Here is a 17,889-nt window from a genome sequence, read left to right on the forward strand (position 1 = left end):
TTGCCATTTGCAACGACGTGGATGGAACTGGAGGGTATTATGTTGAGCGAAATAAGTCAAACAGAGAAAGACATGTATCATATGATCTCACTGATATGAGGAATTCTTAATTGCAGGAAACAAACTGAGGGTTGCTGGAGTGGGGGGTGGGGTGGGAGGGATGGGGTGACTGGGTGATAGACACTGGGGAGGGTATGTGCTCTGGTAAGCTCTGTGAATTGTGCAAGACTGTTGAATCTCAGATCTGTACCTCTGAAACAAATAATGCAATATATGTTAAGAAAAAAAAAAGAAGAAGAAGAAGGTAGCAGGAGGGGAAGAATGAAGCGGGGGAAATCAGAGGGGTAGACGAACCATGAGAGACGATGGACTCTGAAAAACAAACAGGGTTCTAGAGGGGAGGGGGGTGGGAGGATGGGTTAGCCTGGTGATGGGTATTGAGGAGGGCACATTCTGCATGGAGCACTGGGTGTTATGCACAAACAATGAATCATGGAACACTTCATCTAAAACTAATGATGTAATGTATGGGGATTAACATAAGAATAAAAAAAAATGGGCAGAAGACATGAATAGACACTTCTCCGAAGAAGACATACAAATGGCTGACAGACACATGAAAAAGTGTTCATCATCATTAGCCATCACTGAAATTCAAATCAAAACCACATTGAGATACCACCTCACACCAGTTAGAATGGCAAAAATGGACAAGGCAAGAAACAACAAATGTTGGAGAGGTTGTGGAGAAAGGGGAACCCTCTTACACTGTTGGTGGGAATGCAGGTTGGTACAGCCACTTTGGAAAATAGTGTGGAGGTGACTCAGAAAATTAAAAATAGGGCTACCCTATGACCCAGCAATGGCACTTCTGGGTATTTACCCCAAAGACACAGCTGTAGTGAAAAGAAGGGCCATATGCACCCCAATGTTCATAGCAGCAATGTCTGCAATAGCCAAAATGTGGAAGGAGCCGAGATGCCCTTCAACAGATGAATGGATAAAGAAGATGTGGTCCATATATTCAATGGGATATTATTCAGCCATCAGAAAGGATGAATACCCAACTTTTATATCAACATGGATGTGACTGGAGGAGATTATGCTAAGTGAACTAAGTCAAGCAGAGAAAGTCAATTATCATACGGTTTCACTTATTTGTGGAACATAAGGAATAGCATGGAGGACATTAGGAGAAGGAAGGGAAAAATGAAGGGGGCCGGGAAATTGGAAGGAGAGATGAACCATGAGAGACTATGGACACTGAGAAACAAACAGGGTTTTAGAGGGGAGGGGGGGTGGGCAGATGTGTTAGCCCGGTGTTGGGTATTAAGGAGGGCATGTACTGCATGGAGTACTGGGGGTTGTATGAAAACAATGAATCGTGGATCACTGCATTGAAAACTGGTGATGTATTGTATGGTCACTAACACAACATAATAAAATAAAATTAAAAGAAAAAGGAAAGAAAAAGAAAAAAGAGGATCACAAAGACAGCCTGGAGTAGTTACTATGAACTAGATGCCCAGATGTGCTCAGGTACCTTTTCTTTTTCTAAGCCTTTTCCCACTGCCTTCATGTCAGTTCCAGTACATTCACTTTCTGCTTGATTTAATCAGAGGATGTTTTCTGTTGCTTACATCCAGAAAACCCTACTGATAGTCAACAAACTACATCTGATGATTTTACCTTTTTGTTTAAAATACTTCAAGCAATGCCACTGCTTGCAGGCCATAACCAAATTCCTTGTTCTATCAAGGAAAGATCCTCATTTCGTAGCCCCATCCCTCTCTATTCAAATTCATCAGTTTCTGCCTCATCCCCTTAATTTCAGCCATATGGAATCACAATTTATAGAATACACTACATCGCGGGCGCCTGGGTGGCTCAGTCGTTAAGCGTCTGCCTTCAGCTCAGGTCATGACCCCAGGGTCCTGGGATCGAGTCCCACATCAGGCTCCCTGCTCAGCGGGAAGCCTGCTTCTCCCTCTCCCACTCCCCCTGCTTGTGTTCCTTCTCTCGCTGTCTCTCTCTCTGTCAAATAAATAAATAAAATCTTAAAAAAAAAAAAAAAAAGAATACATCGCTTTCCACCTCAGCGAAAAGCAGAGTTTGTCTCTTCTGCCAGAGTCACCTTTCCGTTTTATCCACCTGATTATTTCCAACTTGTTCTTTAATACTTGGCTTAAGTTTTAGCTTCTTCAAGAAATTTTTCCTGACCTCCATTTTCTTCCCTGGCTTAGTCAGATGCCCTTTTCCTAAAGTAAGGCCCTAGAGAATCCCCTAAACATGCCCAGGGAGGTAAAAACTACAGTGGGGACCCTGGAATCAGACTGCTTGAGTTCAAATTCCACTGCTGTCTCTTTACTACTTGACCTTGGGCAGGTTATTTAACCTCACTGTGCTTTACTATCAATCTCACAGTGTTGTGAGCATTAAGTAATGCACGTGAAGTACTTAAAAATGACTAGCATATAATCTGTTAAATATGTGCTAGGTATTATCCTGTAATTTATTTGTCATAGTGCTATTATTGTTTTTTTTCCTTTACCTGCTTTAATCTGTGCATTGCTATCTTGTCCAACTCTGTACTTCCCAGGCACTTAGTAGTAGCTCAATAAAAATTTGTTAAATGAACATATGAATAAATAGGCACTGATAGTGCTTTGCAGTTTATAAAGTTCTTTTGGAATATTACCTCATTTCCAACACTTCAAATATTAAAGTTAGGATTGTTTTGTTTAAAACTTTACATAGAGAAAATTGTTTATTCCCTGATATTGTAATAAATACTTCCTTAAACTTATCTCTTTTTTGCCCCCCGCCCCACACACACTTGCTTAATGTTTATTTAGGGTTATTTTACTGACCATTTAGTGATAGAAAGCTCTAAAAGGCAAGAACTGACAGTGTCTTTATAAATCATTTTTTTTAATATGAGGGGAAGAAGTAGGAAAAGCACTCCACTATTCAGCAAGAGAAGGAAAGTTTTTATATATATATATACATATATATGTATATATATAATACTTATATGCATATCTACATATACAGATATGATATACATAACTCTATTCATATATATAACATTTAAAATATATAAAATTAAAAATTAAAAAATGCATGTATATCTATGATATACATATATATATGATATATATATGAGAGTCATCATCTCTTGCTTACTTGCTTTCAATAAGCAAGGCAGGGTGGGAAGCATACAATACATAGAATGCTATATATAAATATATATATGTATATATGTGGCATTTAAAAATTCCTGGCTTTCTGTGACCCTGTGACCCTAGACATGGCACTTGAACTTCTCCTCTGAATTAATTTTGGATCTCTCTGTAAGACTATCATTTTGAAGAGGCATCAAATTAGTAGTCATTTTGAAAAAATATAACCTTATTTTTCTGAAGACTACTGAGCAGGTAGATTCTAAAGCAGATCCTAAAGGCTAGGATTGCAAAGGAGTGTGGACTTCCTCTCCCCCCTAATACCCAGTGGCTTTTACAGGAGACCATGATGCCAGTGGCAAAATGGGGTGTAGATATGGAAATGAGCTCTTCTTTTCATGTAATATCATTATATGACAATCAGTTTGCATACTACAAATGCTGTGAGCAGGCAGATTTACAATCTCATATTAATTACTAACATTAGTTGAGCAAGGCAGGATGGGAAGCATTTTTCGTGAACTACCTAATGTAATCCTCATGACAACCTATAAGGCAAAGATAGTATCATTCACATTGTACTGATAAACTCAGGTTCAGGGAGGTTGAATAACACATCAAAAGTCTACAACTGTAGGAGCGGAGCCAAGCTTTGAACCCAGAGCATCTAACTCCAAAGCCCTTGCTTTAAACACCATAACACATTGTTTCCTCTGCTTAGTAATAGTCTTGGAAGTATTAGTATAACTTGATACAGTACTGTGCAAGAACATAATCTCTTATTTCTGCATGTATCAGTGCAGAGAAACCATAAATGCTTAGCACTGTGTCTGGCACAGACTGTATATATAAAAACATATGTATCACCAAATGGTAGCCACATTTACATTAATACTGGCAAGCAGTATATGTAGTAAGAATACTTAGGCTTAGAAACCAAACAGACTTGGATTTGAATCTTTGCTCTGCTATTACTAGGAGTATGACATCTCAGTGGCTTGTGCTGAAGAATGTACCTACTAATACTTGTTCTAAAAGAGCAGTGAAATGAATTATGCATATTTATATAATAGTTACATATCTTTATATACACGCATGTCCATCACTGTGTGGTGAATATGAATGTGAACCTGTGCATCCTGTGCCCAGAAAAGGAAACCAAGATCCAGAGAATGAGTTGACCACAATCATGTCATTTGCAAATGACACAGAACACTTAATTCACATCTCCTGAGTCTCAAATCAAGGTACTTTAAATGCAGATTGCTTACTATCCACTTATTTTTATTCCTACTGAATTGCTAAAGTTCATTTTACAAAGAAATCTGTCTGCCTTACTCCTGCTTTTTCAAAAAGTAGTTTTGTAACAACTAAATACCTTCAATGCAATTTGTTACTTCTGTAGAAAAGATATGAAAACCATTTACCAGTGAAATAACTACAGCACATAAATATTTCAAAACTATTTTTCTTATTCACTCAGAAATATAAAAGATATACAGTGCATTTGTTTTAGCTAGGTCAATCAGATTTATATCAATGTATTCCTATGTTTCTAACTGATGTCAGGATTTTGCAGAATGGATTCCAAGAGGCTGATAAATGCAGTCTTTATATTAAAAACATGTTTATTTGACTATAGCATTGCATAAATACCAATATTAAGATCTAAGGTATTTAAAAATATATTATGTTTGGTACTTTTCTTTTCTAAAAATTTATAGCTAACTTTCAGTGATATTCATCATCGTAGGAGGAAAATTGGCACAGACAACTCAGAAGAGTGAATAACCAATTCCCAGATCATTATATTTGATTCTGTAATATATTATGGCTGCAGGCTGCCAAAACAAACAGTTTAAAATGTAAACAGCTCAGTTGAACTACTTATTTGATATTAAATAGATTTTTTAAATACTAGTTGTTTAGTGAATTTCATTAAGCCAACTAACTGTAAGGTTTATGGTTTTTTCCTTGTATAATTCCATTTTAATTTATGGGTTTTAGATAATTGCATTATTTTTTTTCTTGATCATACTTAGGCTACACAGAGTAGAGACAGTGTGTAGCTGACAGAGAAAAGCTGCCTAAAAACTGGTGGGAATATGGTCTAGGGAGAGTGAACGGACATGTGGACAATTTTCACTTTAACGGCAAATCTCAACCAGGTTTTCTTTTTCCCCATACCTTCTGCTTGATGATCATCTCGTTGATGTCTTCAAGATCACCCACCATCACCCTCTGTGATTTTATAACTCGATCGAGCAGAGACAGCCAATCGGTAAGTTCTGTCCAAGCTCTGTTGAAATCTGCCAGGGCGGGTACCTCCAACAGCAAGGAAGATGGCATTTCTAGTTTGGAGATGGCAGTTTCCTTGGTAACGGTGGGTTGTGTCACCAGAGTAACAGTCTGACTAGGAGCTAATTTTTTTTTTCCAGAAAGAAAAAAGAGAAAAAAAAAGAAAAATTAGAAACACAAGCAAAGAAGCCGATTTCAATAACAATAGGCCAAGCTTAATTAAAGTACAACAATTTGAGCCAAAGTATTATTTATTATGTTATAAATTTTCCCTCCACCAATGTGAATACTTTACACAGTACTACATGATGGGATAATCCAAGGACTCAAACTTTTCATTAGTAAGCATTTAACAATCTTTCAAAAATGATTTTGCTTATTCTAAGGGCTAGACAATTTAATTTAAATCATCCTTCTCAAATAACACTTATATAGACCTTACCAGGTGAAAAAGTTTTACTTATCTTTTCTCATTCAAGGAAAAAAAAGCAAAAGTCCAGTTTGGATAGATCTTGTTTCCTTGAATAGGAAGTAAATTACTTTGAAGGCAGTCCCTAGGGAAATCAAAGCCAATGAAATGTTTTTGTCTTTGCTCTGTATTTTATACTGGGAATAGTTTCTCATATTTTTTTCCTTTTCTTTCAGACTGGTCATACAGTGACTGACAGTGGAGAAAACTCAAGCTACATTATTGTTGGAAAATCAGACCTAAAAAAACATGACCTTGGTTACATTACTTAACCTCTCTAAGCTTCAGGTTTTCGCCTTAGTAAAGAAGGGACAATAACAGAGTGAATGTAATAGGGGCAGTTGTGTGGATTCCATGACTAATATATGAAATGTACATAGAACAGTGCCAGAAAATAACAACAATATTAGCACAGTCTCTGACACTGGTAGGTAATAATGTTAGGTATCACTATTTTTATAAACACTTGATAAAAAAGAAATACAGTGATGAGTGAATATAATGAGAAGTTGGAGATAAGGGGTAGAAATACATGAAATACTTGGGAAAAACTCAAAGATCTGTGTGTGGCCCTTTATTTACTAAAGGGGGCTGAGCTTGCTACTGTGAATTGATACTAAATACCAACAAATAGCTGGGAAATGGAAGGTGAGTGATGAAGGGAACAGAATGCCTCCTCTGGTTTAAAGTCCAGAGTATCTGAAACCCACGACATCCAGGAGACCAGTAGCAAAGAAATGGGGACTACATAGTTTAGAAGGGAAGCTTTGAGAGAAAGGGGCAAAGGAAACATCTCAATGGCAGACTTGAGAGCCATGGACAAGATGGGAAATGTTCTAGGAACATGAGAAAAGTGTGCCATGTGGGCATTCCATTCTGAGGTGGCCATAAATCACTTTTCATGGTTGTATTACTTTCTGCATTTTTAAGGTTGTCTTTTTGTGAGAGAAGATGATGAGGGAAATGGAAGGATGCCTCCTGTCTCTCAAGCTTCTCAGGGACAACGTTTTCCTAAAGCTGGGAGAAATAATCTTGAACACGGCAAAAAGAAAAAAAAAGGTAGGGTGTCAGGTAGAATAAAAACTAATGCCAAGAAGTAATGACCGAAAAACAATGATACTGAGGAGAAAAAGAAGAAGCTGTTTCTTGAATCTCTCTCACTACTCTGAGGCTCTTTCTAGAAAGAATGACATATAATCTGCAGCAGAAATAGCATCTTGTGAACCAACACTCCTCCTAGGAAGCATGGGGGCCAACAGGACCTAAAAATCTTAAAAGGGATTCCAAGAGAGGAGCCGAATCCCTGAAGAGGATGCATGGGTGAGGATAAAAAAAGAGCTAAATTAAAACATCACTGTGAGAGCTAACTGCTGAATGCCTGGCTGACTAGAAAATATGGACAAATTGTTCTTAAAATAGACACACAACAGATACTGAGGTAACATACAGTACTTTGGGATGATTTCAAAGTTCTGGTAAGTGTCAGACAACATTTTCTTTTTTTTTTTTTTTTCTTAGCTTGACTTATTGAAAATTTGACCCTCAAAAGACGAGGAAGATTTTTTTCCCTCTAGATTTACTTCTGACCAACAAAGAAGTGCCTAATGAAGTGGAAACTGTCATGTCATCTTAAATTTCAATACAGTGAAAGATGAGAATGTAGAGAATTATTAGATTTCAACTGTTTTGAAAAAAGTCTATTGAAAAGAAAGGCTGGGGCCAGAGACTGAACAACAGAGAATGATTTAAGATGACTAAAAAGGACAAATGACATTGGAATGATAATACCACAAAGTTCTCCAGTGAGGAAAAAGAAAGAAGTAGCACCAAGTACAAAGTCGGCTGAAACAGATTTACAGGTAGATTGAAAGGTCAGCAAGGCAGTGATGGGCAGGTGATCTCATTTATGGACCAGTCAGGCCCTTCATTGCTGGTCTCCTCTCCCCTAGCACTCAACATCTGAAAACACCTATAAAGCGGTGGGAAAGGGAAGGGAGAACCAGGTACCTTTTGCTCACTGATCCAGCCCCTACACCTTGCACAGGTATACAGTAGGTGCTCAATTGATGTCCTCTGAATAAATGAATGAATCTAAAAGACAAATCCATGCACAGTAAGCTTTTGAGTACGCTTAGAGGCCTTCTACCCACGGGGAGCCCTAAAAGACAACAGCCTCAAAGGATGGTTTCTCAAAGACTAGAACACAGACTATTCCTAGGCTCTTACTGTTTAGGTCATTATAACTATTCTTAAAACAAGAAACTAGTGGAGGAAGAGCCACTGCTTGGGGCAGACAATGGAAGGGCAGACAGTATTAAATAAAATAGAACCAATCAATTTTTTTGTTCCCCACTTTACTATCAAGGGGGGTGGGGTGGTAAAAAGCAGGAAAGAACACTGGATCAAGAAACAGAGTGTAAAACAGACTAGGGTCAGACTGTTGGATTTCAATCCTCACTCTGCCATTTCTTAGCTGGGTAACCCTAGGCAGGTTACTTAAGCTCTCTGAATCTCAATTTACTCCTCTGTAAAAGGGCAATTACAATAATACTTCTCTCACAGACAGCTGGCATCAACATTTCCTAGATATTGGATGAGATTACAGGATTTTGAAGTAAGGGATTATATCCTGCTTGATAAATTGAACTTCTGTGAGCCTCAGAGTATTCACCTACGTAATGTGGAGAACAGTACCAATCTCATGAAATTGTTCTAAGTATTTTATGAATTCATATATGTAAGCCTTCTCCTAGCATCCTTCTGCCAGTAGGTATACTGTGTGAGTATTCTTCTCCTTTTCTTTTGCTGCTCAAACAATATTTACTGGCTACTGACTTTATACATTAGCATGCCATTCTGGACTCTTGGTTCTTAGAACTAGAATTCACTCCAACGTTTTCTCCTTCCATTCTTCCCATGCTCCCCCCAACGCCTCAGTCTCTATTCCATATTCTCAAATTAGCACTGGGCATTTCCCACTTTTGTGCCCTCCTACACAAACTCTCTTCTCCCTTCCCTAAATATTCAATTTCCTTATCAAAGCCCAAATCTACATTTCTGTGATTTATGGAGAACCATGTTAAGTCTTAACCAAAAAGTCTCCATGAGGTATAAAATTAAACTATTCTTTGGGATCCTAAACACTTCAGGTCTTTAACATTTTACTACTTAAATCTAATCATTACTAAGAATGAAATCTTCTATCATTATTAGGTTTTTGTTTGTCTAGTGGCTAGAGGGTAGTAATTGATAGTAACTGAGAGATAGATTCTAAACTCAGAAACTGGGTCTCCAAGAGTAGAGAAATAAGTGCTATAACATGGAGTAGAAAGAGGCTAATTTCCATCTAGTTCACATTTTATTAGGACTAATTCTACCTAGAATGCTATTTAAAATATTTCATTTTTTCCTAAAAAAAAAAAAAAAAAAGACTTGTCTCTAGGTCCATAAAAGTGTTTTTCTTATTTTTTTTTATTAAGCAAGGTGTTTCAAAGGAGAAATTTTGAGGTCCTGAGAATATCTCATTTTATTATGTATACCATATTGACTCATACTGCATTTTCAGATGCCTTTACTTTTATCTAAAAAGAAAAAAAAAAGGTTCCTTCTTTTCCACTGCCATGCTACTAGAAACATAAGCAAATCACTTCATTAGGTAAAGTGTGGGCTGGTCAGATCTGTAAGGGGGAAGTTCCAGTGCGTTTTCCCAGACTGAGCAACAGAATTTTGACTCTAAGCATCAGGCAGGGATAGTTAGTCTTCCCAGAGTTTTCCAATAACTCCATAATTTAAAAGATGGAAGGAGAATTTGTTGAGGATTCTCTCAACTCATAATCCCGATCAGGTAAGGAGTTAGGATACGTAAACGACTATACAGAATCTTACACCTGAACTTGTGGGATGAGTTTCCAGGTTCTCCCTAAGGAGCATGGGAAATGGCTTCCCCTCCAGCCAGCAGGCACCCCTTCCTCCATGCCCCATTTAACACCCCACAGTCTGATATACTTGCTTGGATGTCCACCCATTGTCTCGAGTCAATGTCCAGGGTCACAAGGAGTTGGCCCTGAGAATGGCTGCTTCAGATCTCAGCGTCCCAAACCACTATGGAGGCTGAGGTTATTCGTCTCAAGTACACTGGGGGAAGTATTTCTTCCAGGATGGGGTCACAACAGAAAAGAGTTCTTATGATGTCACACGATTAACTGTCTTTCCAGCAACAGATTCTGCTGTCTTTCCTGCTTAACCAGTTCATGCTAGAACCATGTATATTACAATGTGTATCATTAAGCCAAAGAGATATACACATTGTATATATGTGTATATATCTGTATAGATAGATGTATACACAACACACAGAGCCTGTACTGATTACTGGTGACTGTAGCATAATGTGTTTGACATGCACTTGTTAGAAAATTAAAAATCTCTACCAAAAACTGTGTTTTCTCTCTATGGTTAAGCAGACAGAAACTCAAGCTCAAAATAACTGGAAGGAATTGAGGTTGGCACATCGGAATAGTAGCATGAATAACAGTAGGTGTAACAAACTATTGCAGACCACAGCTTTTCTCTGAGTATTTTGTTAATTAAAAGGTGTTGGCTTTAGGAGGCAACTCTCATTTTTTTCAAACGCGTTTGAAGAATATTTCTCTAGTCTACAAATTTAATTGGTTTCAGGGGTACATGATTAGTCAGACTAACAGCTGTACTTAGAGCTTTAAAGGAGCTACTAAATCTTTTAAAACACACACACGCAATGTGTTTGGCATACTTCCTTTGAAGTGTTCACACATAGTTTTTCTGTAATTCACAGGTCTCCTTTGGTTGATAAAAAAGCAAGAAGCACATATTCTATTCCTTGTTTTGTTGTATGAATGTGGGTAATGTTTTTGTTTTCTTTACTTTTATAAGTGAAAAGTCAGTTGACTGACTAAATGATAAATTATTGGACTCACACTAGCAAAAATACCTAAAAGTACCATTCTGTATAGGTGGCCAGACTGCCTTACTGTTTCATATTATCAGTTATAGGAGAGCTTGTTTAGCTACTTGCATATCACCAATAGCTAAGGTAACTGTTCTCCATGTAAACAACATCGGTGAACACTTTTCTTTTTGAATATTTGAAAGAATGGCATGTGGCTTAATGAAATATGTAAGAGTTGGAGAGTACGTATTAACAAAGTTAGGAATCATGCATGGACTAAAAAAGAAAATGTATTGTACATGGGGGAGGAAGAACCTCACTTCTTGGCTCTAAATATTTGTCATTTGTATGTTCAGGTGGAAAATTAGAGATAAATGTTACAAATCCATAAACATTTACTTTTGTCTATATTCTTTCTTACTCTAAAGAGGAAATAAAATAGGTGATTCAACTACCATCAATTATTTACATTTTAGCACCATAAGGGCTTGTGCTATCTGTGGGCAAGGCCTAGAGAATCAGAACTCAAGGATTCATGATACCCACCTGTATTTCTGGATTTTACAAAAAAAAAAAATGTTAGATGTGGAAGCCCTAGACTTTTAAAGCTCGGTAACACTACTTTGTCACTTTTAACTGATTCTTTCCTGCTACTAAGAATATAATCCTAGTGAGAAATATTGCTGCTACTGGGAATGAAGAGAAATTACCACCAACACAATGACCACTATCATTTACTCAGCGTTTCTTATGTGCTAGGCAAGGTTATTTATAAGCCCCATTTTATTTAATTTTTACCCAACAATATTCAGGGTAGGTATTCTCATTTTACAGGAAGGTAATACTTGCTCCAGATCTCACATTAACAAGTGACAATGTGAAGACAATGTGATTAACCAGGACACATATTTCTAAAAACGATCTGGTCATCCGATACATTTTCTACATGTCCCGTTCAATATAAAAAATTAACTACTCAAATAGTTTTGGCTCCAAGAGCTACAGTTTACAATATATAGTACCCACAAAATACATCTAATATCCATTCTAGCTGGGGAGAAATCACCTTGAATGAACCATAAAAACATGGCTTATAGCAATGAAGTGCATCTGGCTTCCTCCCCCAAGTTCAATATTATTCTTGAGGAATAACTCCAATCTGACTTCACCCTAACATGTATTCTTCTTTTCACTAATGTGAAGACAGAAATAACGCTTGCCTTTTCTTTTTTCAGTTTGCATTCTAAGTGCCCTTCTATAAGTCACATTATATAAATTCTTCCTACATGCATTCAGTAAAAAGCTAGGTTTCTCAACCTTAGCACTACTGACATTTTGGTCTGGACAAGTCTTTGGTGTGTGTTTTGTTGCGTGCGCTGCAAGATGTTTATCAGTATCCTTGGCCAGAGCACCTTCCCAGTTGTGACAACCAGTCATGTTTCCAGACATGACTGAATGTCCCCTGAGGGGAAGAAATTTGCCTCTGGTTCAGAACCACTGATCAAAGGCTTTTTCAATTTTTTTTCCTCTCTCTTCCCTTCCTACTGTGTGTATGTGTGTGTGTGTGTGTGTGTGTGTGTGGTTCATATACTTGTTTAGCCTCTGTACTGGACATCCTTTATGTCTGTCCAAGTTTGAGTTCTCTTATATCTCAGAAGTATAGGTTAAGTGAAATTTTTAAGTGCTTCTTTTATGTACACGATATATGGTAGGCACTGAAGAAACAGTAAATATCCAAAGCTATAGCTACCAGGGAATGCTGAATGATATTACACAAGAAAGGCTTTGGTGATCAAAATAAAATTATCTCTGGTAGAGAATAAATGTCCACAAATTCTTTTCTTTCCTGCACCTAGAGCCTTGTGATAAGATGTTCCAGATTCTCCCAACAAGAGCTATAGTATATTTCTCTTCTACTTGAATATGGATTGGCCAAGTGACTTGTTTTGGCTAAAAGAATATTAGTAACCAGGACACAAGCAAAGGCTTGAGAAATGCTTGGGCATTGGACTATGCTTGGCTAATGTCCATACTTTGCCTGCCGCTCCCCCTGCTTGTGCTCTCTCTCTCTAATAAATAAATAAAATCTTTAAAAAAAACTCATTGCTAGTTATTTTACTACTTAGAGTAAAAATATAACTTACCCCCCAAAATAAGAGAGGCAAAGGGAGAAGGAGAGAGAGAGAGAAGCAGACTCCCCACCGAGCAGGGAGCCCAACATGGGGCTTGATCTCACGACCCTGAGATCATGACCTGAGCTGAAATCAAGAGTCAAATGCTTAACCAACTGAGCCACCAGATGCCCCTATCAGAACTACTCTTATTTATAAGATGGTCTTTATTTTGGTATTCAAAGATCTCTTTTAAATCTCCTTAGCCCAGGGGCAACTGGGTGGCTCAGTCGTTAAGCGTCTGCCTTCAGCTCGGGTCCTCTCTCGCTGTCTCTCTCTCTGCCAAATAAATAAAATCTTTAAAAAAAATCTCCTTAACCTGGAAGGGAAAGAATAATGTCTATCCTTTCAACGCTATGTGAACTATGCTAGCCTACTGAATAATGATAGGCAAGTGACCCTGTCATAGCCATTGTTTCATCCAACAACTAACAAGTGCTAGACACATGAGTGAGGCCAGCAACTACCAGCTGACCACAAATACACAAATGAGCCCAGGTGAGACCAGTAAAAGAACCATCTAGATAAGCCTGGCCCAAAGCAGACCCCCAAATTCATGAGCAGGTTTCCTGCTGAGCAGGGAGCCTGATGCGGGACTCGATCCCAGGACCCTGGGATCATGACCTTAACCTACTGAGCCACCCAGGAGTCCCACTGGTAATGAGTTTTTAAACTTGTTATACATGTGCCACGCCTTCATAAGCCTCACTTGTAAGATGAGGTCAGCTACTTAAGGTAAGTGTTAGATTTATCTTTTCCTTCCTGAACTGAACACTGTACAGTTCTCATTAGAGGAAATATATTGCTTTTCCTTCCTCATCCAAACCAGTGCAATGTCTGGACACATAGTAGGGTCTCAACCAACATTTGCTGCTGTTGTTATCAAGATTAGAAAGAGGCACAATGTATGAAGCACTACATTATGGAGAACATTAAGGGATGGAAATATACATATATAGAGAGAGAGACAGAGAGACAGAGAGACAGAGAGAGATGGGGAGAGGCAGACTGATTTATCAGAGTTTTAATTTGGAGTTTCATCAGGCAGAACAAAAACAGAGAAACCATTAGCTCCAATATAAATGAAGCAGTATTAAGTAGTCATAAAATGTAGATTCTTTTGTTCTGAATTCATAATACCTTATATTTCTACAGAACTTTAAACAGTGTAAAAATGTCTTTTTGTCATTTTCTCTGTTGATTCATCCTGCAACACTGAGGTCTGAGCAGGGAGAGCATCATTACTACCAATTTGTAAAAGAGGAAACTAAAATTTGGATAAATTAACATATTTCTCCAAAATCAAAATCTAGTAAATTAGATGGAAGTTTCCAAACAATCTATATTTTAAGAATGAAGGCTCGGACTTGCATGATTAAAAGGGAATTCATGAAAAATAAATAAACCCATTAAAAATCTGAAAAGGGGTTGAATAGACATTTCTCCAAAGAAGACAAATGAATGGCCGACGAGCACATGAAAAGATGCTCAACATCACTCATCATCAGGGAAATGCAAATCAAAACCACACTGAGAGATCACCTCACACCTGTTCAGATGGCTGCTATCAGAGAGAGAGAGAGAGAGAGCGCGCACGCAAGAGAGAATAAGTGTTGGTGAGGATGTGGAGGAACTGGAGCCCTTGTGCACTGTTGGTGGGGATGTGAAATGGTGCAGCTGCTATGGAAGACAGTATGGAGGTTCCTCAAAAAATTAAAAACAGAACTACCCTATGACCAGAGCATTCCCACTTGTTAATCTACATCTAAAAGAACTGAAAACAGGATCTCAAAGACAGAGATATTGGGACACTCCTATGTTCATTACAGCATTATTCACAAAAGCCAAGAGTTGGAAACAACCTCTATGTCCACTGATGGATACAAAAAAAATGGGGTGTAGCCATACAATGAAATATTATTCAGCCTTAAAAAAGAAGAAAATTCTGTCATTTGCTACAGAGTTTGTTCTTGGAAGATGAACAATTTCTAAAGGTCATTTGTACAACAATGTTCATATAGTTAATGCTACTGTACCATCTACTCTAAAATGGTTAAGACAGTAAATTTTGTGTTATGTGTTTTTTGCCACATTTTGAAAAAGTGAAATCCATGCACCAGGCAAAGTATGGACATTATTCTTTCCCTTCCAGGTTAAGGAGATTTTTTTTTTTTAAAGATTTTATTTATTTGGCAGAGAGAGAGACAGCGAGAGAGGACCCGAGCTGAAGGCAGACGCTTAACGACTGAGCCACCCAGTTGCCCCTGGGCTAAGGAGATTTAAAAGAGATCTTTGAATACCAAAATAAAGACCATCTTATAAATAAGAGTAGTTCTGATAGGGGCATCTGGGTGGCTCAGTTGGTTAAGCATCTGACTCTTGATTTCAGCTCAGGTCATGATCTCAGGGTCGTGAGATCAAGCCCCATGTTGGGCTCCCTGCTCGGTGGGGAGTCTGCTTCTCTCTCTCTCTCCTTCTCCCTTTGCCCCTCCTCCTGCTTGTGTGCTCTCGCTCTCTCTTTTTCTCAAATAAATAAATCTTTTTAAAAAGAGAGTGGTTCTGATACACTAAAGCCCAGTGGAAAATGACCAATAATTTTTCTGTCATTACTACTCCTTTATATCCTCTTTATAACATTTGTGGGGTAATCAGAATATGCCAAAACCTACCTCTAGTGGCTACTATGATGCTCCATTGAGGTTCTCTCCTGGAGCAGACAGAACCCAGACACTATTAATAATGACTGCTAATGGATGATAGCTGCATCTGTCCCTAGGGCTTGCTCTTAGTGCATGGATACCAAGTTCAAGCCCACGTACCTCAACTGAAGACAATGCTGAAGAACAAACCCAGCTCCAATGCTTCCTGTCAGATTGGCTTATACTATAGTAGCAAGTGCACTGTGGGTCAGCCTATCCCCTCTGCCCAATACTGCCCCGCTCACTTTTTTGCAGGTAGATCTACCAAGAATACTTGCCAGTAAACATTCTGTATACAACTTTTGTTCTCAGGGACTGCTTTCCAAGGAATCCAACCTAAGACACAATTCCTTTGGTCTATGTACATAATAGTTTATTTCTCCCTAAAAGTAACATGATGTTTCTAGCCATTCAATCTTAGAATAGCATTTAATATTAATTGTTTATTAGTATCACATGTTATAACATTCGATCTTCAACGGAATGCTTTGGAAAATGACAAAAAAGCATGCAGAGAATTGGTGGCATATTTCTTGCTTATGGGCTTATGACAAGTTTTATACTCTTTGGTTATACCTGAGTTTCAATTTATCATCTGAGTTGCTGTTTAAGAGAACTCTAAACACAGCCTATAACTAAAACACCAAAGAGCTTGACAAATCCAAACACTGAAGTCTTGAACTCCATCTCCATAATTACATTGGAATTGTAACCCCTCTCTTGTGTTGGTTTGAGGTGACTGTGCTGGGCTAAACTTAGCTTTTAAAGTTCTGGGTGAGTAAACATGTTATAAACTGCAGGTATGGCAAATACAGCAACTGAAGTAGTGACTAGCTACATCAAAATCAATTCATGTTTTCATTTAACTTGTAGAAAAGCACACAATGCCCACAAGTGCAATAATGACCAAATATACAATAGGAACCAAATTTCAAAGGTAAAAACAAGTACCAATTACATAGGGAAAACTGCTTGTAACAAGCACAAAAATAAGATTGTGATGTGTTTATTTAAATCACGCCCACCAAACCATCTCAAATTCCTTTTCAAAGTAGAATAATAAATAAAAACATATTGTTCAATGGTTATAAATCATGCTATTGAAATGGCAAAACTCCCAGGAGCAATAGCGTGGCAGTTTTCATGCACATACTTGCTATTGCTTTGGACTTGAATCTCATTGTCTTAATCTTTTGGATGAATGGGTTTCAAATGAAGACGGTAAAGAGAGCCCGGGAAAGCCCTGAGTCTACAGTTTATGGTTTCTGAAAGAGGAATGTAGCATACTTTGTTGGTTTAAAAAGATCTGTGAAGCTGTACTGTTGCAGAGTTGGTTTATTCTAAACCTCTTAGTTTTGCTGCTTAAGATTAGAAAATTTCATCAGATCAGGGCTAATGTTAATTCCTCTAAGAAAAAAAAATCTGTAATCTGCAAATCATTCAACCCCTACTAATACCAGTACTTTTTACATGATGGCAATTTTTTACAGAAAAGATACTGGGGGAGGCACCTGGGTGGCTCAGTCAGTTAAGCATCCGACTCTTGATTTCAGCTCAGATCATGATCTAAGGGTCGTGGGATTGAGCCTTGCATTGGGCTCTGTGCTTAGTGCGGAGTCTGCTTCTCCCTCTCCCTCTGCTCCTTTCCCACTCACACACTCTTTCTCTCACTCTCTCTCTCTCAAATAAATAAAATCTTAAAAAAATAAAGATACAGAATTACACTAAATTTTGCATTTTAAAACATTACTTGAAAATAAACTTTTAAATAAGATGAAGTTATATTTCAGATTCAAATATTTTAAATTAATTACACAGTCCACAATAAAAAAAATCATGCTATTTTTTTTCCAATAAGAGAAAGGTAATAATCTTTAAAACGGATTTTCCTTTATCCTGAGATATTTTGGTAAGAACTAGAAGTAAGTATGTATTTCCTCTACTGTTAGTATTATAGTTTATATTACCTCATTATTTTAAGACCAAAAGACGTAGAGGGGGAAATTTTTCATTAAGTTATGTTCAGAATCTCTAGCTTGTTAGGTGAAAGTAAGTCACATGAAAGAAATAAAATAAACCTAACTGAAACATTAACTCCTATCTAGGGTTTATCAAACTAGAGAAGATAGAAAGCAAAGGAACT

At 37.7% G+C, this 17,889-nt stretch overlaps 1 protein-coding gene across 9 annotated transcripts in view; it reads right to left on the bottom strand.

The window, feature by feature from the left end:
* The window catches only part of DMD (dystrophin), a 1,717,438-nt gene that overhangs the window by 633,252 nt on the left and 1,066,297 nt on the right, over positions 1 to 17,889 (bottom strand). For all 9 annotated transcript variants that reach the window (XM_035001266.1, XM_035001277.1, XM_035001248.1 and 6 more), the window contains one exon: positions 5,370 to 5,602. In XM_035001266.1, coding sequence (XP_034857157.1) covers positions 5,370 to 5,602 — 233 coding nt within the window. The remainder of the gene's footprint in view (positions 1 to 5,369; positions 5,603 to 17,889) is intronic.

The sequence above is a fragment of the Mirounga leonina genome, unplaced genomic scaffold, assembly GCF_011800145.1.
Source record: "Mirounga leonina isolate KUSES-001 unplaced genomic scaffold, KU_Mleo_1.0 Mir_101595, whole genome shotgun sequence".
In the NCBI taxonomy this organism is placed as follows: Eukaryota; Metazoa; Chordata; class Mammalia; order Carnivora; family Phocidae; genus Mirounga; species Mirounga leonina.